This window comes from Trichogramma pretiosum, unplaced genomic scaffold, assembly GCF_000599845.2.
Source record: "Trichogramma pretiosum strain Unisexual culture from Peru unplaced genomic scaffold, Tpre_2.0 scaffold83, whole genome shotgun sequence".
Lineage (NCBI taxonomy): Eukaryota > Metazoa > Arthropoda > Insecta > Hymenoptera > Trichogrammatidae > Trichogramma > Trichogramma pretiosum.
In genome coordinates this window covers 169,532-195,332 of record NW_019641663.1, presented here as the reverse complement: position 1 = coordinate 195,332, position 25,801 = coordinate 169,532, and the positions used below count along the sequence as shown (strand labels likewise).

The 25,801-nt window shown below is 37.1% G+C and overlaps 1 protein-coding gene across 1 annotated transcript in view; it reads left to right on the top strand.

The window, feature by feature from the left end:
* The window catches only part of LOC106651142 (ski-like protein), a 107,559-nt gene that overhangs the window by 55,925 nt on the left and 25,833 nt on the right, over nucleotides 1-25,801 (top strand). The window contains exon 4 of the mRNA XM_023460235.1: nucleotides 19,871-20,145. Within this exon, the coding sequence (XP_023316003.1) occupies nucleotides 19,871-20,145 (275 nt within the window). The remainder of the gene's footprint in view (nucleotides 1-19,870; nucleotides 20,146-25,801) is intronic.

The following is a 25,801-nucleotide window of genomic DNA, read 5'->3' as shown; positions in this document are numbered from 1 at the left end:
AAAAAAAAGAAAATCGATTTTTTGAAAATCCTAGAGTGGTGTTACCCCTTATAATTCGAAAATATTACTGTACTGCCAAAAACAATCAAAAAAAAAGACAATATTAGATATTTGTCATTTTTCTAACGGTTTGTGTCATTTTCCTCTCATCGAAACTGTTGTGGCCTCATAATAAATTATTTAGCTTTGAAGAGCACGAAATAACCTTTGATTTGGTCATATTGAGAACATTTAATGACAAACAGGACCGAAGATATAGCGAAAGAACGTTTGACGAGAAATCGAGAAAAAAGGATAAGTTGTTGTTTTTAGTTTTGTTCGTTTGAAAAATACTAAACACACTTTAATCCATATTCTTTGTTGTACAGTTTTGAAGTGCTGAAAATTACCTTTAATTTGGTCACTTATTAAGATGTTAAATTTATTAAATAAATTATTATTAAATAGATGTTAAATAAAATTAAGATGTTAAAATTCTCAATGGCCTATTCCAGTTCATTCTCTGTTTTTATTGGAATATGGCAATTGAGTCTGCTATTCATGTAATCTCTGTAGATTGTCCAGTTAGTTTTCTTATTGCCTAGGTAGAGAGGTTTTTCGTTTTTTATGACGTTAATGTAAAGTTTCAGTGTAATTGGGGAGTGGTCCGATGACAGTTCTAAGCTAGACGTGGCAGTACTTTTTGTTCCATAACATTTTTTTGTAGAGTCCATTCTTACTGAGTAAAAGAATACCAAAGCACTATAACATGTACCGTATCGTCTTTTAGCTGCTAATCGTTGAATCAGCTGTTTTGGTGGCTTCCATCTTGAATCTGGATGAACCAACGCTGTTAACTTTTAGTATAGGCCTTTATGCCACCAGATACAGAGTTTTATCCCGATCCGAATGCGCAATTGTGGTGAAGAATACGATAACTTTGAAGACAAATGTTCAAAAACCACGTTTTTTTTGTTTTAACAAATGTATTTTTAAAACGGTTGCATATTTCGTAAATCTGACGCCAGATTTGAAAAGATCCCACATAGCATGAAAGCTTACTACGAAAGTTTCGAGAAAGGTTTCAACACAAACTTTCATGAAGCTCATAGTAACCATTCTCCAAGGTAACAAAAAGGTTGTCAAGTAAGCTTGCATGAAAGATTGAAAAAAGTTTCCAGAGAGATTACATGGAAAGTTCAAAAACGGAATTTTTGAAAGTTTCTTGGAATTTTCCAGAAAGGTTTTATAAAGCTTACCAGCAAGATAACTTGCAAGATTACAGTTACCATTCCACTAAACTTGCTATCAACTAACAAAAATATTTTGGGAAGCTTTCAAAACTCTTTCATAAAAGTTTTCCGACAACCTTACAGAAAGTCTCCGGAAATATTACATCAAAAGTTCGAAAACGGAGTTTTTGAAAGTTTCTAGGAATTTTCCAGAAAGGTTTCATAAACCTTGCCAGCAAGATAATTTGCAAGAGTATAGGTACCAATCCACTAAATTAGCTGTCAACTAACCACAATGTTTCGGGAAGCTTTCAAAACTCTTTCATAAAAGTTTTCCGTCAACTTTACAGAAAGTCTCCGGAAATATAAACGTTTGTGGGCAAGACTCCTGAAAGGTGAGGATTTCAAGCGTACGCAATTTGATGCTCCTCTCTGAGTAGTGAGTCTCATGCACACGTCGTGTCCGTAAGCAAAGAGCAGACAAGCCCACCCTTAAACCCAAGGCTAAACGGGAGGTCACTGCTTTTATACGACTTTCACTGTTTAGAGATTGTAGTTTGCGTCGTGGCGCAGCGCGTAAGTTTTTGCTTTTACAGCTGGGCGCCCGAGTTCGATCCCAGCATTGAGGTAAAATTTTTTGCGATCTTGCTTTCTTAAGGGCTTATATATACCTTAAAATTTTCAAAAATCGATTTTTTGTTTTTTAGCCTATTTAATTGGAAATTTTCTCCCCTTTTCAACCCTTTTTTCAAAAATGCGAAATTCGAATCCAATCAAAAGATACAAACGATTTACTGAACAAATCCATTGTATCAATTTGAGCGAATTCTATTATTATTTCGATTTTGTCATGGTCATGTTGGCAAGCGTACCCGATGCATATAACGATCTCAAATGATCACCCCCGCTTAACAATTAAGTAATTGGTATCACATTCCTTATATACGTTAAAATTAATTAGACCAGTGTTTGATTCTTCTCGCTACAAAGTACTCCATAATATATTTCTCAACGCAAATTCTAAATAAATAGCTGTTCTTTTAGTATTTTTCATTAGTATTAATTATTTCTTAGTATTTATATATTTAGTATTAGTATTTTTAATTTCATCTTAGACATTAGAAATAATAAGTTTAAATATAATTTATTTAGTTCAGAATTAGTTTATAAAATATTTATAAAGTAAGTTTATTATTAGTTTTTTTAATATATAATTTAGTTATTACCTTTTTTGAATATATAATTTACTTTAATACTAGTTAGTAATTTTTTATAATAAAAGTTATAGTTTAGAATTAGATTATTAGATTAGAACATTATAAGATTATTAGATATAGTTAATTAGATTAAAATTAATTTTATTTTTTACTATAATTGTTTGAATATTTATATTTTCTAGAGTTAGTTTAGAGTTAGTAGAATTAGTAAGAGTTATATCATGGAGCCTGCTTGTAAGCTAAGGAGGGGTAATCCTGATAAAAAAGCATCAATTGGGAGAAAACGAAATATTGTTTTCAAGGGTAATCGATACACCCCAGCTCCTCAGAATCAAAAAAATATAGATGCTAAGGCTAGATCTTCTTTTGAAGCAGCTAAATTAGTAAAATCTGCTTCAAAATCTAAACTCAGCTCAAACCAATTTGATTGTGAAGTTAGTCCAGCACAGTATCGACTGGTGGACCTGAGCTTGTTACTTCCTTTCCTACAAAAAAATGTATTCTGTCAGTGTGGTGCAAAATTTGTTTTTGATGAGACATCCATCCGTGGTCTTGGATTTGAGCTGAAATTTGAGTGCACCAATAAAAAGTGTCAGTTTTCTTCAAGTGTACTTTCAAGTAAACTAGTTGGACCTAAAAAAAACATTTATGAAGTAAACAGAAGATCGGTTCTTGCCTCACGCACTGCAGGTTTAGGTCTAACAGGTCTACAAACAATATGTGGAATGATGGACTTACCTCAGCCAGTTACCCAACTTACATACCAGATTATCAATGAAAATCTTGAAATAGCTGCAAAGAAAGTGGCCACAGAATCAATGCAACAAGCTGTTGCAGAAGAGTTACAACGTACCCCTAAAAATGATCCTGGTCTATCTGTTTCTGGTGATGGAACATGGCGCACCCCAGGATTTACATCTCTACAAGGAGCTGCTTCTCTTATTGGCCATCACACTGGAAAAGTTATAGACATTATTACCAAAAACAAATTTTGTCAAGCTTGCAGAAGATGGGAGAACAAAAATAAGGACTCAGCAGAATACTTAGAGTGGTTTGATGTACATAAAGAAAAGTGCAAAGTCAACCATACTGGCAGTTCTGGTCTTATGGAAGTAGATGGTATTGTGGAAATGTTTAAAAGAGCAACAACTGTGAATAGAGTAATGTACAAAAATTATATTTGTGATGGTGACTGTAAAGTGTACGCTAAAATAAAACAAGTCAAGCCATTTGGAGAAAGTTTTATAGTAGAAAAGAAAGAGGACATCAACCACGTGGGAAAAAGAATGGGAACTCGTCTTCGCAACAAGAAGAAAGACTGTGGCAAAAATGTACTGAGTGATGGCAAAACAATAGGAGGAAGAGGACGTTTGACAGCAGCAGTTATAGATCAGCTTTCATCGTACTATACCTTAGCCATCAGAAGAAACAATACGGTCACAGGCATGTACAATGATATATGGGCCACTTTTTTCCACAAAAGATCAACAGATGCTAATCCACAACATCACTTATGTCCACCTGGCGCACAATCTTGGTGTAAATGGCAAAAAGCACTAGCACAAGGCACTTCAAACAAATTTGTCCATAAAAGTTCAATACCTCCTGCGATAATGGATTATATTAAAAATATTTATAAAGACTTGTCGAAGGTAGAGCTATTGGAGAAGTGCGTTGGAGCATATTCACAAAATGCAAATGAGTCTTTGAACCATTTACTTTGGAAGTACGTGCCCAAGAAGCAGTGGAGTGGTGGCACAATACTGAATATTGGTGCAATTATTGCTGTCTCCACATTCAATGACGGCAAGTCAGCTCTCCTAAAAATAATGCAAGAATTAGATATCCATCCAGGCTCAAATGCAATAAAATATAGTGAAAAAATTGATGAAAAAAGAATTTACCAATCTGAGGTCCAAAAAACAATGTCGTCAAAAGAAACTAGATCTGCCAATTTGAAAAGAAAGCACAATTATCCTGATGATGACAGCTACGTACCAGGGGGTCATTGAAATAATCACTTTGACTGTAAGTAGAAAAACAAATTTAGTAATTTTGAATCATCATAATAAATAAAATTTAACATATGCATTCATACCTTCTTATCTGATGTTCTTGTTGCAGATGTAAATAGCAAGCTCTTGAAAGATTAGTAAATAAAAAACAAGTACCATACCAGTAAGCTGCAAAAAATCACAAAGTATCATTGAATTTGATTATAAAAATGTATTTTTTAGAATGCAGTACTTATCTGATTATCACGGCCTTTTCAGTAAGTAATATTTATGGTCTAAACATTACTATGGAATGTGGTTGACAATTTCTTTTTAATTAAAATTTACACTTTTATTTTAGATACACAGATTCTACTTTTCTTTGGCTAACTCGCGGTTATGTTTATGTTTACAATGAGACATACACAGAGAGGCAGCCGACAGGCGGCAGTACGAGGCAGAGAAAGACAACAACAATCCAGACTGCAGAGTGCAGACAAATAGCAGAAGTTCAAATAAGCACATGTTGCTTGACAGGTGGTGCTGTATTTATACTCCTTTATATATCAATATAAGTTCAATGCATATGGATTTTTATTTTCAATTTTGTGCAAACTATTGTTGTAAAGTGTATAATATTTAATGAAATTTAATAGTGCAATTAAAAAATGTTAATTCTGTGTTTATTTTGTGCATTGAGTTTTGTTTTATTTGAGTGATACTCAAGGGTGAATCATCAAGGGTTTTTTTTGGCTTTTACATGTTCATACCGTCTGACACATTTCATTCACAGTATTGTTTTAATTGTTAATTGTGAAATGAATGTTGACAGTGGCTTTATGCATGCTACTTATAATAGTGCAACTTGGTGAGCTCATAATAAACATTATTGTACAAAATGATGTTTTGAGTACTTTGGCATAGAAAGTTGTATTGTCATAGTAAACTGAATGCAATGTACTAGATGGTATGAACATGTATACATAAGTGATCAGGATGACTCTGAAAAACATTGTTAATTCATTCTGATAAACAATATTCTTATTAGAGAGTGAATAAACAAAGTTATATAAGTTTATTAAAGTTGTTTCTTTAAACGCTTATCCTGGAGAGTTGTATTTTTGCTAAAAATGGCCCTGTTCTCGTAAGATTCCAGAAGAACCGTTTGAACTTCAGGGTCCAGGTTGCAGGGACTTGTTCAGCACATGTTTGGGTATAGCCGCTACTACAGGGAGGATGTTTGGACCTCTGTAGGTCTTTCTGTAAGCCGACTACCACAAAAATTGTGAAAAAATGGATAAATAATTATTAAAAAAGTGGTTTTAATGAATAAAAATATAGTTAAATCTAATTAACAATCTTGCCTGTAGTAGCGGCTATAAAAATCACTCTGACAAACAAAATAAAATGACCCTGGGGTCTCAAAATTAATTTTATCACTTGGAATGCTAAGGGCCAGGAGGGTATGATTAATTTTGGGAATTCTGACTTGCCTAGTACATCTAGGCTGTATTCAAGTTAATTTGGGGTATGTCAGGGTGATTTCTGGTTGAAAAAAGGGTTGTAAAAGAGGAGAATTTTTCCATTTCACCAGATTTAATTTTTACTTATATTTTCATGTATTTTAAAATTATGTGATTTTAAGGTATATATAAGCCCTTAATCGGTACAATTTTTTTTCCTTTTCTCAGGGCTTCAGACTAGCATATTTGTATGGGAGCACATTATACATAATTAATTATAAATAATTAAAAGATTTGAGTTTAAATAAATAATGTTATATTAATTATAATAGATGATAAATACGGAAAATTAACTTCATTGTAATTAAATTTTCATCTTTTTAATTATTATCTTACATTGTATTTATATTATTATTAATTTAGTTAACCTCACATGTTTTAATTATTTATAAATAATTTTTACATAATGCATTTATATGCAAATATGCTAGTCTGAAGCCCTGAGAAAAAGAAAAAAAAATTGTGCAGATCAAGAAAGCAAGATCGTGAAAAAAAAAGTTTTCCTCGATGCTGGGATCGAACTCGGGCACCCAGCTGTAAAGGCAAAAACTTACGCGCTGCGCCACGACGCAAACTACAATCTCTAAACAGTGAAAGTCGTATAAAAGCAGTGATCTCCCGTTTAGCCTTGGGTTTAAGGGTGGACTTATAAATTTAGTCAGCCGAGTTTCAATTAATCTTCCTCATCTCTTCCTATCCCTGCGTTTGTACACGCGATTACATTATCGGCCAAAGGAGTGTGGAACTTTGGCCACCAATCTGCCCAGGCAAGTCAGCAGCGGAGATAGCAGCCGACAGCACAGCTCGTTTCGACTTTGGTCGACTTTTTTCAACGGTAACGTCTCTCGGCGTGGAGCATTTTTTCGGAGCATTGTCGGCCTTCGCAAGGTGAATTTTCATCGTTTTCGACGTGCCATTCGACTGCGTGGGCCTGATCAACTCTGGCTACGGCGTTTTTGCACCATCACGGAGGCAACGGCTCTCGGCGTGGGGTGATTTTTGGAACATCGTCGGCCTCGCAGAGTGAATTTTCATTGTTTTCGACATCCCCTTTGTCGGCGCCGGCTTGTGCGACTTTGGCTGCGGCATTCTTCATCGTCGCTGCGGCATTCTCTCGTCATCGCTGCGCATCGTCATCGGGTTTTCGGTGTTCAACAGCATGGCTCAACCTGGTGCAACGGATTGGAAGAATTTATCGACTCCGTAAGCGTTCTTTTCATTACCTCGGCTGCATCCACGCGTATTATTTTTTTTTAATTAACCTATCATACAAAACGTGCAAACTTAGGCATTTTATGTCACATTTGTGCGTAGTTTTTTTTTGCTGTCTGCGTTCTTCTGCTAGCTACTATCTTGATATAGCTGAATTCTTTTAGAATTTAGTTAAGTTGATGTACTAGTGGTTGGGCTAGGGCATGCTTTTCGAGTTCAAGCCTGAGTTTGATACGTGGATTAATTTTTGGGGCGGTCGTGATTAATAAGCGTTTATTAGAAATCAGTCAAAGATTTACAAAAGCATGTGTAGCTGCTAATTTATGTACGCACATATTCTTTTGCCTTTATCTTTGAATTAGTTTAATGAGTAGGTAGACTTGCTGAAAATTATTAGAATGTGTGAAAAAGTATGCGGATTTTTGTCGCGATAACCGTTAATTTAGATTTTCTTTTCGGACATTCCCTTTGAATTTTTGGACTTAGTCACCTTCAAGAGTGTTATACATTGTTTACATAGAGTAATCATTAAAGTAATCTCTCGTTTTTGTTTATTGAAATTTTGCTCAAGGCAACGACACCGGACGAATATCGGCCGTGATTTGAATATTTACGTTTTCAAGTTTAAATTATTGTTTTGGTCACGCGCCGCAAATGTTATTCGTTCGTTGATCGGCTTGTATTTCGCAAGCCGGTTTTGCTCGAGTCAACGCGAGTATGTCTCATTGCTCCTTGTGTATTAATTTCGAGCTGTAATATTTCTACGATTTCAGTTTATGTGTTTGATTTGAATTTTGTTTCCGAGATTTTTGTTGACAGAATTCTGTGGCACTTGACTTTAGCGTATTATTTGCTGTACTAAGCAGGCATATTTTGTATTATACTTTTTCGTATATACGAATATGTTACATATTTTATTTTACGCTTAGCGTTACCTTTTTTTTCTGCTACACTGCAGACTACTTTTCTCTGCTATACTGCAGATTATTTTTATTTTTCTCTGGGTACCCTGTGCATTGCACACTCATAATCATTATTCGATTATAACTTTTTGTTTTTGTGTTTTTGCAAAACTATGGCTGACACGAATTGGTTCTCATATTGGGCTTTATCGACTTTGTCTTCTGATCAGCGATGAGCACTCAATTGAGTTAATCATATATACAATCATTAGCCCTCTGCGCGATATATACAATTACAATAGCCCATGGGGCGCTTACGTAACGTAGAGACATTGTCCCAATACGCTGACAATCGTTATCTCTCGGCTCGAATTCCTTTTCGTAGTCGACAGATGCGTAAACTGTTAAAATTATGTTATGTTTGACTGAATTATTTTCATTTCGTAGTGCAGTCTTGGCACACGTTTTCTTTTTATTAAATTGCTTATTTTGCAATTATCGATCGAACATTTAAGGATGCGTTTTGACCTTTTTAGTTTTCTTTTAAACTTTTGACGCCTCATTGGTGATATTCGTCGGGTGTCGTCTGCCATTTATATTTTTTGCTGTAATTACGCGATAGAGTCTCGGGAGGTGAGGCGTGTAGCACTTTATCTTGCAGAGTTGAGCGGCTCTTGGGTTGTGTGAGAGGCGATTATAGCCTGAATGAATGCAATGAGTTTTTTATTTTTCAGCAAGTCTTAAATTGAATTTGTGGCTTAATTTTTTTGAAACTAATTTTCGTGTTTCATTTTTCATTGCCGCACTTGTGCGACCGCGGTCTTGATCGCTTTTTACCCAGACCGTTCCATTTCATCACGTCATCTTTTTCACTATTCATCCCTCATTATCATTAACTTTTTCACCTTTTACTTGTTATTAGAATTTCAATTTCACCAAAGTTTTTTTCTTTTTATACCCCTTTTGCGAGTCGTTAGCGACCTATAGTATTTTTTTTTTTTTAGTGACTCTTTGTTAGGTTATTTTTGCCGATAAGATGGGAGACAATCCCAAGCTCACGCGATAATCAGTCGGCCCCTCTCGTGCCCGATGACTCGCGTCTGCATTTGTTGCAGGAGAATTTCAGGTCTTCGCGGTCTCCGGCTGTTGACGCGGTCGAAGCGTTGAAAGAGCTGCCCTTAAAGGAACTCACAGACTCTATTAAGATGTTAACTGAGAATGTCATGGAGTTGCGTTCAGGCGCGTCTAGCAATTCGGCGCAGCAGAATAATTTTATTAATGATGCAGTTAGACAAACCCTTGCGAGTGCCAATTTTTCGAGGAAATTCTTTCGCTTCTGTGCAGAGCCCAATTATTAATAGTCACGTTGACTTGTTGAGTCTTGGCGAGGCTAACCCTGTCAGTGGCGTTTCTGCTTTGTCGACGTGTTATCGAAATCCTCCAAATGCGAGCGGAGCGCGTCACTTGTTTGATCCTTTTGATATAAATAGCTTACCTTCCAGAGATCATATTACGCCTTCGAATGTTTCGTTGCCTGTGGTCCCTTCGTCCTCTGCTTCGGCGATTGCGCGGAAGTTTCAAGATTTTTCTCCTTTTTGGAAAAAGACTCCAGAGATTTGGATCGAACAGATCGAAGAGAGATTTAATTCGTTGGGTATTACATTAGATCGTGAAAAATATAATATTACCCTTACCGCGTTGGGTGGTGACGTTATTGCCGAATTGGCTGACTCTATAAGAAACTTGCCTGCTGAGAGGAAATACGAAGCACTTAAAAATATTTTAATGAGAAAATAAGTAGAGCATCCCAAGGCTTTAATGAACAAATTTTATGAAATTCTCGGAGGGCAACAGTGTAATAAACGTCCATCGGAATTTTTAGATGCATTGTGTGGTTCCGGTAGTTCATTTCTCGATCGCGGAACGATTTTGCAATTTTGGAAAATGAAATTGCCTCCTCAAACAGCTGTTCATCTGAGTTCAAATATTGACTTGCAAAATGAAAGAGAACTAGTTGTACGGGCTGATGAAGTCTTTTATCAATTGCAAAACCCAAACAGGGTCTTACATAAAATAGATGTAGACAAAATTAATAATAATGAACAAGCTTGTAATCGCGATTCCGAATTTCAAGGATTTATGAAATTAAAGAAGTGATTAAGGAAATGTCGCGTTCAATCTCTCAGTTGGGCAAGCTGAATACTCAGCAGTCGCGCGGAGATACCTCCAGCCCTTATTGTTATTATCATAGAAAATATAAAGAAAAGGCGTTGAAATGTCCTCCTGAGACTACTTGTAAGTGGAAAGAGCATTCCCCTGATCAGCCAAAAAACTAGTTTTACCCGTGCCGATAGTGGGGTCAATCGACTCGGGTTCAACTTTTCAAGAAACCCCTTATTTATCGTTGCATTCGCCGCGCCTGTACGTGTTTGATCGAGTTAGCGGATTGAGTTGGCTCATTGTGACTCGGGCGCTGAAGTTTCAGTGGTGCCGAGAGAGCTTGCGAATGTATCAAATTCATCAAATTTACGGCTTTTCTCCGCCGATATGTCTCCGCTCGCTACGTACGGTTCGGTAGAAATGGAATTGCAGTTCACAGAACTCAAGCCTTTTAAGTGGAGTGTTATTGTTACCCAGGTTCCTTATCCAATACTCGGAGCTGATTTCATATTTAATTTTAAACTATTAATTGACCTATTCAATAAAAGACTGCTTCGTCCTGACAATTCGATTTTTGCCACGGGAGAAGTTGTATCGACTCAGAGCTTTTCTCTTTGTCTTTTATCTTCGGATCAAAGATATAGAGATTTGCTCTCTCTCTACCCTATGATTTATGACTCGAGGCAACGAAAGCCTCTGAAAGAAATGAACGTTTATCATGACATTGTAACTGAAGGTCCACCTGTCTCTGAGAGGCATCGCAAGTTAAACCCCGAGAAATTACAAGCTGCTCAGGCTTATTTTAACGATTTAGTCGATAAAGGCCTCGCTGAGAGATCTGATAGCAAGTGGGCTAGCCCAATTCATTTGGTTGCTAAGAAAGACAACACGTGGGGCGTTTGCGGCGATTATAGAAAGTTAAATAGTATCACGGTACCGAATAGATACCCGGTGAAACGCTTACAAGATTTTCCCATATTTTGCATAATTCCACTATATTTACTACTCTTGATCTCGAGAAGGCGTTTAATCAGATTCCAGTTCGATTGGAAGATAGGCCGAAAACGGCACTTATCACGCTGTTCGGGTTGTTTCATTTTTGCGTGATGTCGTTCGGTATGAGAAATGCGGCGCAAACGTTTCAGCGATACGCGGACGCGGTACTCGGTGATTTACCTTTTGCTTATGTTTACATTGACGACATATTGATAGCTTCGCCGGATCCTGCGATTAATCGTATTCACGTCGAACTGGTTTTTAAACGTCTCAGAGACGCGGCATTGCAACTTAACTTGAGTAAGTGTGTTTTCGCGGAGGAACAGGTAGAATTTTTGGGTTTTATTATAAATAAATTTGGTTATAGGCCGCTGCCAGAGAAGACGGACCGAATAGTAAATTTTCCAAGACCACTGACCATTGAACAATTACGTAGATTTTTAGGAATGATTAATTTCTATAATCACTGTATTCCTAATGCAGCCAGTTTGCAAATAGAACTCAATAAAATGATTACGTCACAAAAACGCAAAGATAAGGCTTTGCTTCTTTGGAACGAGGTGGCGAATTCGGCTTTCGAGAATCTCAAGGGAGCGTTGGCGAATGCGGCATATTTATCTTTCTCTCAGGCTGATGCTCAGTTGCGTGTATGCACTGATGCATCTGATTATGCCATGGGCGCAGTGCTCGAGCAGTTGGACGAGGGTCAGTGGAAGCCACTGGCTTTCTTTTCTAGAAAATTTGATAAGGCTCAGTGCGGTTATGCGACTTATGATAGAGAGTTGCTTGCGATAGTAGAATCGGTCAAACATTTTTCATATTATCTTGAATCCGTTGAATTTACAGTGTGCTCTGATCATAAGCCGCTCGCTTATGCTCTTACGCAATCGCATAAAAAGTCTCCTCCTAGACAACGGCTTCATATCGAGTATCTTTGCCAATATGACATCAAAATTGAATATTTACCGGGTCCACAGAATCCTGTAGCTGATGCTTTGTCTCGTTTAGATGAGGCAACGGTGGGCGAGCCTGGTCCTACAGTGGCGAGTATTGATTTGGCTAGACATATCGATGCAATAAATATGCCGACTAGTATTTCGCTTAAAGAGCTGGCTTTCGCGCAGGCGCACGACACGGAATTAATAGGTATTAAAAAAGATCCATCCAAATGTCCGTTTAGATTTTGGCGAATAGTTTGGAAGCCATCAAATGTTAAAATATCTGCCGAAGTGTCGGGTGAGCGTATTCGTCCGTATGTTCCTTTGAAGCTTAGACCAAAGATTTTCGAAAACTTTCATTCGTTGGCCCATCCGAGTGCTAAAATTACAGATCAGCTTATTCGAAAATTCTATGTTTGGCCAAATATATCATCTGATATTGCTCTTTTTTGCAGGGCGTGTCTAGACTGCCAGGCGTCTAAAATTACAAGACATAATAAGCCAGCGCCTTTACACTTCGATGCGCTCGATGCTCGGTTTCAACATATCCATATGGATTTGGTCGGTCCAATGCCCGTGGTGCGCGGCTATGCTTATTTGCTAACGACTATTAATCGTTTTTCGCGATGGCCGGAAGCCATTCCCTTGAAAAATATACGTTCTGAAACTGTTGCTGAAGCTTTTGTAAACCATTAGGTTTGTCGTTACGGTACTCCGTCAATTATAACTACTGATCAGGGTGCTCAGTTCGAGCACGATTTATTTAAGTCTGTCTGCCGCGCGCTCGGCATCGAGAAATGCCGCACGACTCCGTATCACCCAAAAAGTAACGGCATAGTCGAACGTTTCCATCGTGCTTTAAAGGCCGCGTTTCGTTGTCGGGAGCGGACAGGCCAGTGGCTCGATTCTTTGCCGGCTATTTTGCTTGGTTTGCAAACTCGACCTCTAGATACAGAACTTAGCCCTGTGGAAATGCTTTATGGCACGGCTTTACGTATACCAGGTATATTTTGTGAATTTGAGGATGACGACCCTGATACTAAGGCTTTCAAAGATAACTTTTTGAAATATATGCTCGACGTGAGGCCGTTGACCATTAAACACAAAGATAAAACCGCGCCTTTTTACTTTAAAGATCTTGACAATTGCACTCAAGTTTATAAACGAGTTATGGATATTAAACCGTCGCCCGTGAGACCTTATACCGAGCCGCATGTTGTAAAGGACAGAGACCCTCTCCGAAAGTGGTTCGATATAGAAGTTAATGGCAAAGTAACGAGAGTTTCTACAGAGCATATTAAGCCGGCGTTCACGTGCGTGCAGAATTTGCCGGGTTACGAAGATTGGTCGCCGCCGGAAGAAGTCGATAAGCAAGATAAACTCGTTGCGAATAACAAAGATAGTAATCCGTGCCAAAATTATAGTTCCGAGAGTGATAATAATGAAAATAATAATAATGACGACTTCTTTTTAGAAAACCATTCCTACATGATTCAGTTGGATGAAAATATTGTTTCTACACGGAAAAACTTTTGACCATGTTTCACGCTCAACTACTGAAAACGAATCACACACGACTTTACTGAGCTCGTTTCGTCACCAGCACTGAGCGCGATTCAGCCTCGAGACTGAGCGTGAATCGCTCTCGAGCCTCATCGCTCAGCTTAAGATCATAGTTAGTAGTAGACAGAACTCGAAGGCGTTTCGCACTCGAGTCTGAGCATGAATTGTGCTCGACTCAGAGCGCGAATATATCTCTAGGTATTTGAGCTTGAAACATGGTCAAAAGTTTTTCCGTGTAGAACACCCATTTCTGTTCCTCTGCACGATTCGGCCACTAACTCTGCTCCTGAGAGTCGCAGTTTTCTTGTACCCCCCTTGGCGGCCTCGGCTGACAGGCGAGAAAATGTTGTTGTTAACGAGAGGAGTGAAAATGGTTTCCTCCAATTTATTCATAAGCCGCCGTCCTTATTAGACGATGAAGTGAATCAAGTCGTAGAGATTGATGGTGAAAATTATAGTATTCCAGAAGGTAGTGAAAACCTTGGTGAAATTGAAAGAGACGTCCCTTCCAGAAGTCATTCTGAGTGTTTAATGCATGTTGACGCTAATCCGGGTGTTGTAAATAAAAGAAAAGCTAGCAGCGAGCTGTCTAATTCGTTGTATTTGAAAAAGCGCAGATAACATGTAATTTAACTCTGTTTTTTAGGAATCTCGTTGAAGCTTTGGAGAAACTGCGAACTTCGGTTCATGTTGAGGTCGCTCGCTCTCCGGAGTTTGCTGACATCGCGGTCGGTTTCGACGAGGCTTTTTCTGACATCGAGCAGCTTTTCTGCGAGGCTGACGAGGAGAGGGACGATAAGCTTTTGAAGCTGCATGGCAGAGCGGCTGCTTTCTTTCAAATCTTGCCAAGTCTGCCGGTTTTATTCATTAATAACCAGCCGGTCTTGAAACTTTTTCTTTCTAACATTCATAAGAAGCAGCGTGTCTCTGAAATTTTCGAGCTGTTACACCCATTCGTGCAGGATGGATTTTCCGTTGTTAATCTTAAAAAACCAGGCAATAAGACTTATTACAATTTAGTCTGTAAGAATCTTGCAACCTCATTAAAGCTGCAAACGGCAGCATTATTAAATCGCCTCGAGGTTGGTTTCTATTGTAATAACATTAAAGCTTTTAAACCATGTAAAGCTAAAATAAGACCCAACAGTAGTCTGTATGCAGGCGGTAGACCCGTTTTGAGTTTGCAGCAGACCTCGTCGAAAAAATGCGCCCTGCATCCCTTCCTGGAAGCAACCCGATTTTTACCTCGCTTATTTTTATATCTTGACTCTGACTCATCATTAAACATCACAAACTCGTTCTCATTTAATCCGACCGTATTAACTCTTTTATTTAGCAAATTCTATGACAATAATTGGCCGTTGTTCACGTACACTAAAATTAATAATTTCTTCAAAGAGCACTTTTCTAAATTTAAGCCACAAGTTCTAAAATTCAACGATAATAATATTTCAGCAGATGTTAATATGGTGAGTCAGGCGTTGCGAGCGATGCGTTATGGATGCAGCCGGGGGGACGCGGATGCGAAATATAAAATAAAATTAATTGATTTACAGGCTATAGTTTTAAGTAAAAATGTATTACAATTTTTAGCGGATAACTTCTCTCTCGAGACATGTTTTCTCGAAGAGTTTACCTCAAGCTTCGACAAGACCCTCGCCTCTGAGCAAGCACACCGACTTCAAATAGATAAAAACAGTCAAGTACGCGGCAGTTTTCTGTCATCGACGAGTGCAAAATGCGTGAAAATGGTAAAATGCACGCAATTGACTTTCGCGGACTTTGCTGTTGCGATTAAAAATAATAAAACTATTGAGGTGTTGTTATTACACGACTGTTTCGCGGTTGATTTTTGTACAAAACTTGGTCGGTGGGTCGAAGCACTATTTTCGGGTAAAAATTCTCTCTACGCAATTTCAATTACGTTTTCTAAACCAAGTCATTACCCTGAGCCGGAATCGGACATTGAAAGTTGGACTTTTAAATTTGCCGATAAAATCACTTTTCTTGATCTAACGAACGCATCATTTTTAGAGCCAAGGCTACAAGACTTATTAAATAGTCTGCCTAACTTAATTGATTTGACTATTTCCAACTTAGTTATTTCGGAAGAGTTTAGTTTTCTTAATTTGATGTTCTTAAAACGCTTGACAATGAGTTGGTCGAAGAGTATGATAACTCTCGTCGAGAAACTGCCTGTAGCAAATTTGGAAACTTTTAAAATTATAAATAGTGCGAGTATATTGCTTGAAAATCTTGATGACCTTCTGCCCATTGTTCAAGCTGGCGTTAAAGTTAAATTATCCAATTTTCAATTGCCTAAAATCCCCTTAAATTTTTACAGAGCTCATAGAGGCAGTTGTTATTGACCGGTCTCAGAGTGGTAAGTGTATATGTAGGCGTAAGATTGAGTAAAAGTTTTATTTTACAATGGTAATAATATTATTTTTTCAAGCACACGAGTGCAAATTATTGTATTATTTTCTATGTAGCCTTGGTGCAAATCAGCACAAATCAAGCAGTTCGACTGCAATTGTTCAGCTATAATTTCAGCTGTGATTAATAATTATTGTATACAATTTGAGGTGAAATCCTACCAAAAATCCAAGTACAAATTAAGTACTATTAATAAATTAATTGAATTAAGTGATTTTAAATTTAAGCCAAAAAAAATGTGATTTAAAAATCTAAGTACAAATAAGTACAGCACTCAATGTTAAATATTACATGTATTGCGTCAATTCGAACCAAAAATGTTAATTTAAACATATACTTTTGCTACAGCACATAAAGTGCATATTGTACTAATTTAAACATATATTTTTGTTACAGCACATAAAGTGCACATTGTTTTATTTTAAACATATATATTTTTGTAACAGCACATTAAGTGCACATTATTTAATCTAAACATATATATTTTGCTACGGCACAGATAGTGCACACAGTATAAAAATTTGAACATGTACATATATTCTCGCTTTAGCACATATCTGCCAAGGCAAGTCAGCAGCGGAGATAGCAGCAGCAGCAACATCAGCAGAAGCAACAACCAACATCTTTAGCCTATACCCTGGCCCCCACCAAACACTTAAATATCCACAGTCAGTACAACCCAAAAATAACGAAAATTCTCGAAGAAGTTTTTACAGGGGCCAGAACGGTGACCTGGTGCCCCAGGTCGACGGAATGTGGCAATCAGACATTCAACTGACCGCCGTTAACAACCCTTAAAAATTTCAGAACATTCCGTGACGTCGTTCTCTAGAAACCGTTGTCACGAAATATGCCGAAATCAATTGGGCTGAAAGGATAAACGACTTCGCTTCGCTCAGCATTAATAAGCATTGTTTTATTATTATCCACACCTTACATTTAGTCGAACAAATCGCGCATATCGCGACATTTTGTGTTTGTATATTACGAGGTGGCAAGGGTGCTTTCCAAAATGGCCTGCATGATTTTTCCCTGTGTGTGAGTGTCCTACTTAGCAAGTTATTCTTCTGTTTCCTTCATCAAAGCTGACGTTTCAGTAATATGAATAAAACTAAAGTATTACATGTCCCACGGCATCACGGAAGCGGGTTTCGACTTTTTAACAGGAGCTGAATTGTTACTGTCACAAGTAACTGCGTTGATTGTGAATGATTGTCGGGCAAGGGCGAAAATGAAATAATGCGTGTATACATTTTGACGAGTCATATTATATATTAAACATTCATTACAAGGAACATTATGTAATATCCAGTATACCATCAATTGGAAAAAGAAATGAACAGAAACAACGGAAAAAAATTATTCCATTGTATCTCACTTTCTCGATGTCACCTTATTTTTTAACATAAACATTACATTTTCTTGTCAATACGCATCTATTAAAAAATCAATACAAAAACTTGAAAAATAAATTAATTTCCACGCCACATACGTCACGCCACATGCTACTTTATATTCAGCTACTTACATAGCTAAGAAAAATCTAAGTTTTTAACGAACAACTCAAAGTACAATTATCAATCACTTACGACACAATAAACAACTTGAACAAGAACTATATAAATTAAACAATTGAAATACAAATGAAATATACGTGTCAAAACACAAAAACATTCAAACGATCAATTGAAATATGCCAATTGCGTATTTCGGTCTACTTTTATTTCATATCTATTGCCAGTCTCGTCATACTCATTCGATGAACGAGCGAATATATTTCGCAATCTAACATATGTCCCTGGCTGAAACAATAATATTGATATTAATTATTTGTACTGTATTAATGTATATTATAAATATTTTACCTTAATTACTCTACATAATCGATTTGCATAACAACAATAATCATTTGGTCAGGTATTCGGCTGGGTCTTCGTAATACGACTTGGCTGCAGTGACGGGTCTGACTTGGCCTTGCTGGTTTGGTGTGGCTGGAAGATCCGGGCTGCACTCGCCGAGTGACCGAAGTCGAGTGACTGAGGCTCGAAGTGGCCGATACTGAAGTCCCGGCGGGGATACGTTGCTTGTGGGTGCCGGTGCTGCGCCACCTAGCGGTCGCTGGTAAAGCTTCTCGGTTCAAAACTGGGTGAGGAGGCTTGAAGAGGGACAAAAAATAAGAAGGCCGAGTATTTTAGTACACCTCAGGTTTATTTACGTGGCTCTCGTGGGCGAGCGAGTTCCGACTCTGGCAAGTCTAAGAGTGAAACTGCGTGCCAGCTCGAATTAGCGCCATGATTTATAACGCTGGCTGGTCGGCGCGCAAGCGAGTCTACATAATATAATACATAGAATAGGTGTCGCGAGACTCTACGCACTATTACGCATGTTTTCAAATTTGATATTGATCAATGCATGTATGTATATGGGCTATTCCACAACAGGTGTTGCAGGTCAAAAAAATGAAGTTGAAACTAACCATTTAGTTTTCAAGAACTCATTGAAAAATGAAAATCCTGAAAAGCACAGCCCCCTAGGTCCAACCCTCATGGATCTATAGGGGCTTAAATTTGGATTTTCATGTTTTGAGGATATTCTGCTTGTTACTCTGCTTTTCTCGGGTGCATATGAAAAAATTTCTAAACCATGTTTTTCCATATAAAATTTGATGTATAATTCAAGTCTGTACTCGAAAATGACATTCATAACCTCAAAACCCCTTAAAATTGAAAAAATAGTGTAAGATACCATGTAAGTCAAAAAATAAAATTGTTCGTATACCTCAAATCGGCCAATCTTGTAATATGTTCATCAATACACCAAAATATAACTTCTGATAAAGTTTGATAACTGAGTCACCATTATAGACAATTTGGTAGCTTGCAAAGAGCCAAAAAACATAGAAAATAAGGAAAAAACCATGAAATTTGAGAAAAAATTGATAAATTACTTCAAACAATAATAAATATTAGAATTAATTAAAAATATATATAAATAAAAAAATCAGCTGTTACGAATAGCTGTAAGATGTAAAACATCTTTATCAAAATTAATAAAAATTCAAAGACACGTAAAATAAAACCAAAAAAGTTGTTTAATCAATATAAGTAATAATAAAAAAATCAATTAAGTAAAATACGAAATAAAAACAAAAAACATGAATCGAACAATTAATAGTCAAAACAAAAAACCAAACTAGTTACTAAAAAATCAAGAAACAAAAATAAAACTCAGAAAATCCCAACATAAGCATCTATTTTTCATAACTAGTGCATAATCATTGAGTACTTACTCTCAAAAGTTTTTGGAACTCGTTACCTCTTATTTAGTTGACTAATCCGAGTAATTTCTTGAAAATCAAATATTACTTGTTGGATTCATGTTTTTGTGTTTTATTTTACTTTTTGAGTTTTTTACTCATTCGATTTTTTTATTATTATTTATTTGATTGATAAATTTTCCTGTTTTTCCATTTGTTTTTTAATTTTTAACTCTTTAATTAATTGACTTGTTATTTTATGCTATTTTGAGTTAGTTTTTTCATCAAATTGTTTTTGTGTTAACTGAAAACAAATGTAGGATTGATCAGATTTTTTAGAGAAAGTGTTTTGACAATATATTAGCAATGGATTTGATTCGTTTAATTAACCAAGTTTATACATTTAGATTGTAAAATTTCCATTGTGTTACATGTAAAATCTTTTTCGAATTTTTTCACAAGGTTCAACGAAAAGCTTGTGTAGTGGAGAAACTGGATCTCCACAAATCGTTTCGGCATTTAACGATCAAATAAATAAATCAGCATTCCAACCAGTAATTAGCAATTCGTTTGATGAGATGAAAATACAAACGTCTGTACAATCTTTAAAAACATCGGTACCTCTTCAACACAAGGCAGAACCGATAGTTACGGATGATGAGATTGATGTTGAAACCATAGACATACAATTGAAAAAAAAACATTATTCTTCAGACTATTTAAGCTCAACAAAGATCGTAAGAGTCAAATTAACACTCCTTTTTATATGTAGCATTAAGGAATTTTTTCTCTAGTAAACTTTTTATTATCTTAGTATTTTGGGGCTATAAGTTTGCACCACTTCTTTCATATGTCATTTAAAAAGATATACAAGCGAAGCTTATGTGTACTGTACACGTGTCATAAGTAGCACATTATCAGAACGGTAGAAACACCCTCGCTGCGCTCGGGCACTTTACTCTGCCGTACCATAATCTGCTACTTATGCCACTACTTCATAATGTACCAATTTCTTTATATTTTCTTTTTTTCGTCCTGTAACTTCTTATTTTCCTTTTGATGTGTTATTATGTATTTTTGCTCCATTAAATTGACTAGTTTTATTATCTCTTCCTCCTTCGTAGACGACTCAAAAACTAGATTTCGGCTGAATCAGTCCGGCTTCTAAATTATCTTTTTCATATTCGATCTTTACATCAAACTGAGATATATAAAATTTTATATCTTCTAACTCTTCATCGATTCATGATTTAAGGGGACACACCTGTGTTTATGCCTATAAATTAAAAACATGAAAATTAAGGATTACTATGAAAATTTTTTGCTTCTGATGTAAAAATATGTTTTTATAGGTCCTTTTACAACAAAAAATATATCTGTAGTTCCTCTTATAATTAAAAATCATCCATCAAACATTTATATTGACTTGTGACTTCTAAGTCATTGACCGCATGATTTTGAATGCAATTTTTCACCAATCCGGATCCTTGCGGTCTCAAAAGTTTTGTAGTAAAAATTCTTTTCGACTTAAGTGTAGCAGATTTTTTATTTAGTTATTTTTTTAATCTACTAATTTCCAAATATAGCAATAAGCGTTATTAAAATAGCTATTTTTGTCATTTTTTTTGTACTTTACAACGGAAAAAATTTTCCAAGCCTTTTATTTAAATTCTGTTAAACTTAAGTGGTTAAAGTCTATTAAACTTAATATTACATACATTAACATGCCCCAAGTTTTTCTTAGACTATTTTGCTAATCTGCATTCTGTAATTTAAATTCCTTACTTATTATCGCTGCCAGAATTCTTGCAATATGTTCAATATGTTCCTTGAAAAACCTTGAAAAAATCAAAATATCGTCAATCGAGGGGCACGTGTTGCGCTTCATATGGCAAGTACATCAGTAAAACAAATAACATAAAATAACATTAAAAAAGCAGTGACGACATGCTCTCCTCATCTATTTAAACGGGTTGAATTTTCTTCCATTGGTATATTGTGGCGTAAAAGATTTGATTATCTTATACAAGAACAAATTTGAAACGATAATCCTATTAGCATAAGTATAGTGTTGACAGGGCCCGATTACACACCGGTGAAACGTCAACAAAATTTGTAAAAATTTCTAAATATGTTTTTGACGTCTCACGCTACATGTTATCTATTTTTTTTTAACTTTTTGGTGATTTGACACTACGTCGTCCGCAATCTTATGTGCTAATACTCGCTGTCACGTATACGTCGCATACATCGATGATTCTCCGGAAAGTCGCGATGTTTTCGAACGAATATCGTCCCGGGTAGCGTGCTTGCCGCACTAGGTCAAAATCCGTACTAAACCATGACTTTTTCCGGGAAGTTGAAATATTTTAAATCTCCTTTGACTATTATTTTTAAGTTTTTTTACGCATATGATAAGCATTCTAATATAAATGATAGAATAATTTGAATTTCCATAAACTTTTTGTTTAAAGAACATGAACAAGCAAGTATGTCTGTGTGATTATTATGATGCTAACTTTAAAATATGTTCTTAAAGTATTTAAATGGTAATCTCAAATTGTATAACATTATAAATTTTTTGGACATAATATTAGTAAAATCAAGTATAGTCCGTCAAATATTCAACATACTAACAACTTTTTGTTTCAAACTGTTAGCTTACTAAAGTATTTACAATCAGCGCCGGATTAAACCTGTGTCAGTCCTAGGGCTAATAGGAAAAAAGGGCCTCATTCAAATAAATAAATATAGCAAAAAAATTTTTTTTCGAACGACTCATGAGTAAAATTGTTAGTTTTAACATTTATTTAAACATAATGAAAATATAACATTAAAAAGGTGATGCAAAATAATATTAAATAGGTTTCATCTAGGACTTTGCTTCAGCAAATTCAGAAATAATATCATTAAAATCAAGAGAACGAAGTACATCTCTTTCTTTACTTAATCGTGATAATGATGACAATCTTTCATCGATCATCGTCGACCTATATATATTTTTTATGCGTTTTAAAACAGGAAACTATCTTTCTGTTTCGCAGTTTGCGATAGGAATTGTTAAAAGTAATCTATAAGCTGTATAGATATTTGAAAAAACCTGTTTCATATCTAAACTAACAATCCAGTTTAATACTTTTAGTGGATTTATAATTTCTTCACCATCATGTTAGGCGATAAACGACGGTGTTCGGTAACATTGAGTATTCGTGGTCCTGAAAAGGACCGTTTGGTTTTTTCTCTCTTGATTCTACTGTTCAGCCTTCCTCTGATGTCTCCAGGCTGACGCTCTCCTTCTATTCCTCTCTCTCTCTGGTGAGTACAAGTGGCACGTGTTTTTCTCGACCTCCCGAATTTTTGATCTGTTTCTGCTGTATCCGTGCCTCTGGGCATTTTCTTTTTTAGATCTTGCGTGTAAAAAAGTGCAAGGAACCCAAATCAGTAAAGACATTTACTGCAACTGGTCCTTGCAACTGGAAAATTCATCAATAAGTGCATCACTTTTTCTTCATCCAATTCGAGGTTAGCGACGTGAAAATCTCTGCGTCGCTTCTCTCGCGCACCTGCTGTCTGCTAAATCATCAAGGATAAAGCGAAGCCAAAGTTCAGAGTGAAGGAGGAGCCTGGTTAAGTGTGCCATTTGCCGGTGTTCTGTGGTTGAGTGTGTGCGGGTGGTGTTGTTGACGATTCAAGCTTCGATTCGTATCATCGTCATACCTGTCGTGCCTGTGAAACTGTATGTGCCGAGCTTGTGACGTAACTTTAGTTACCAACAATTCTGCCGTACTCTAGGATCACTGAATCTTTACTGACTTATCGCTCTCTCTTTCTTCTTGCTACTTCTGTATCCAAAATATTGTACGTCATAACCATGCCTTCTTTACTTCAAAACGATACAACAGTTTCACCTAAGGCCGATGACCCCAACTGCACTGCACCATCCTGGTTCCTTGGACTGTGTCAGAATATTGTGGCCCATTTAGATCAAATCGTAGATCGCCTGGACAATATTGTAAAAACCCAGCACAAGCATGAGAAGGCGATAGCGCAAAACGCCAGAGACATCGAAGAACTCAGCCGACACCTCTCAGGCGAGTTAATGAATTTAAAGAACCGGCAAATGGCGAGCGAGCATGCTTTCACGAGTCTCCAGGAGAGAAGTCCAATTACTAAGGAAAATTCAGCCACAGCACCCGCGCCTGCATTTACTTTCACGGAGGACTGTCATGATGACTGCGAGGTTCGATTGTCAGGCCTACCGGCTATATTGGACCTATGTGACATTACCAACGTCAAGCATGTACTTGAAGCGCTAGGGGAGGAACGACTCTTACCGCACGTAATACGTGTGCGCGAATGGAAAGCAAAGTTTCGTGTATCATCTGCCAATTCTGCAATGTCTCAGATTGACACTGCTGCAAAACATGTACCAGACACCAATGCCTGCGTGCTGCGCTTTGCCTCGACAAACGCACGTGAATCATTTCTCGCTGCTGCACCGCGATTCCAGCGTCTCCCAGTGTCGAAGATTTTTTGTATTGCCCGAAGCCGAGGACGGCCGTCTTAGTGCCGCTCCCATTCTGCCACCTGAGCGCTATCGACTACTGAGGAGATGCTGGTTTTTACGCAAACAACACAGACTGCCCAACCCTGTAGTACGCAATATGCGCATTTACATGCGTTGCCAAAATCGCACCAAACTCACCCTAATCAACACCGAAGCTGACCTGAATGCGTTTGCTATAGCACTACCATCGCTCTCTAGCTCGTTCACTTCTAGTCATCATCCATCACCAACCAGCGCATCATAGGATCCTGCACCCTTTCGTCGTCAAGAGCTGTCAAAATGTTCCTCAATAATTTCATTCGTACTCAAACTATTCTTTTGTAATCTACAACACTATATGAGAGCCTACTGTTCCACACTGTTAATTTTTGCAAAACACTGAATTTATGTATGTAGATATCTTTAATCTACGCCTCATCACTCTGTAAAAATTACTAAATATTGTACAATCTTGTTACAATAAGCACAATTGTAAAACTACTGCTGTAAATTTTGAAAATAGCTTGTAAAAAGCTGCATAATGTATACTGCTATGTGGGCCACATGGGGTTCTACCCCGAGGTCCGTATCAAATAAACAAATCAAATCAAATCTTCGCGCCGCGTCGTCAATGTCAGCGAGTCCTCTGTTGGCAGTATACTGGCGAGCTCGTGAAGATGCGTTTCTGAGACGTCGGGCGATGCTGGTGGAGTTAGCTCTTCAAGCGGTGGACGAGGAGCCACCAGCGGGCCTAGGCGAGAGAGGGCTGATGAACGGTGAGGCAATGAGCTCGGTTGTTTTTTGAGAGCTGGCAGAAAGGTTAGCTCGAAGTAGCGTTTTGCCGGGGCGTCTGGTGACCTTGACGGTGTTCGGACTTGTGGTCGGAATCGAGAAGCCACTAGAGGATCGAGGTGAATTTTCACCGAACGATGCAAATGAAGCGGAGTCGGCGGATTCTCGTTGACATAAGGAGACAAAGAACGGCTTCGCTGTCGGGGAACTATGGGCTGTCGTAGACCCGGCGACTCGGCCCGGAAAGCACGTGCTAGCGGCACGCAAACTTCAGTCTTAGTCGGGTATCTTCTACAGACAAGCTTCTCGTAATCACGACGATAAAGTCCACTGCCCGGCGGGATTACAACTACCGAACCTAAACGTTTGAAAGGTAAAGGTTCGCTGGTTGGTCTCTCCGCGTGGAAGCGACTGGCGTATATCAATCATTTTTTTGAGAATTAGATCAAGTAAAAAAATTCTTTGGTTGCTTTTTTAGTACAGGAATGAGTTGTTGGAATTCATCATGTCAATTTTCTTTCAAGTCTTGGTGATAAATGCGGACAAGCTCAGTTGTTTTACATTGCAATTCCTCTTCTTTTATAAATAATAAATGTAACAAAAATCCAAATATATTACTCATATAAAAGTAAGCCTCGCTTCTTTTCTTTAGCTCAGTGACTAATTTATAGATAATAACGTAAAATGAATCTACGCGAAATTTATCAGATCCATATAACGTGGTAATTTGTACACTTCCATCTGGTAACTTTTGAGTAATTTTTCGCTTCTTCAAATTCGAATATTCTGATTTTTCTATGTTTCCAAGATCTTTAGCATGAGTCTCAAATACAAAAAACTTTTCTCGTAAATTTTTTGTAAAAGTAACTAATGAATCCAGCATTTTACTTGCAGTTATCAAAGCTACATCAATTTTCTGTAAATATTGACTAGTGGAATCGAATCGATTCAACACACATTTTTCCATGAAAGCAGCCATGAAACAATTTTCGGTGGGCTATTTTAGATAGCACAAAGCTCTGCTATCGATGCGGCCAGAAGGGCTATCAGCTGGT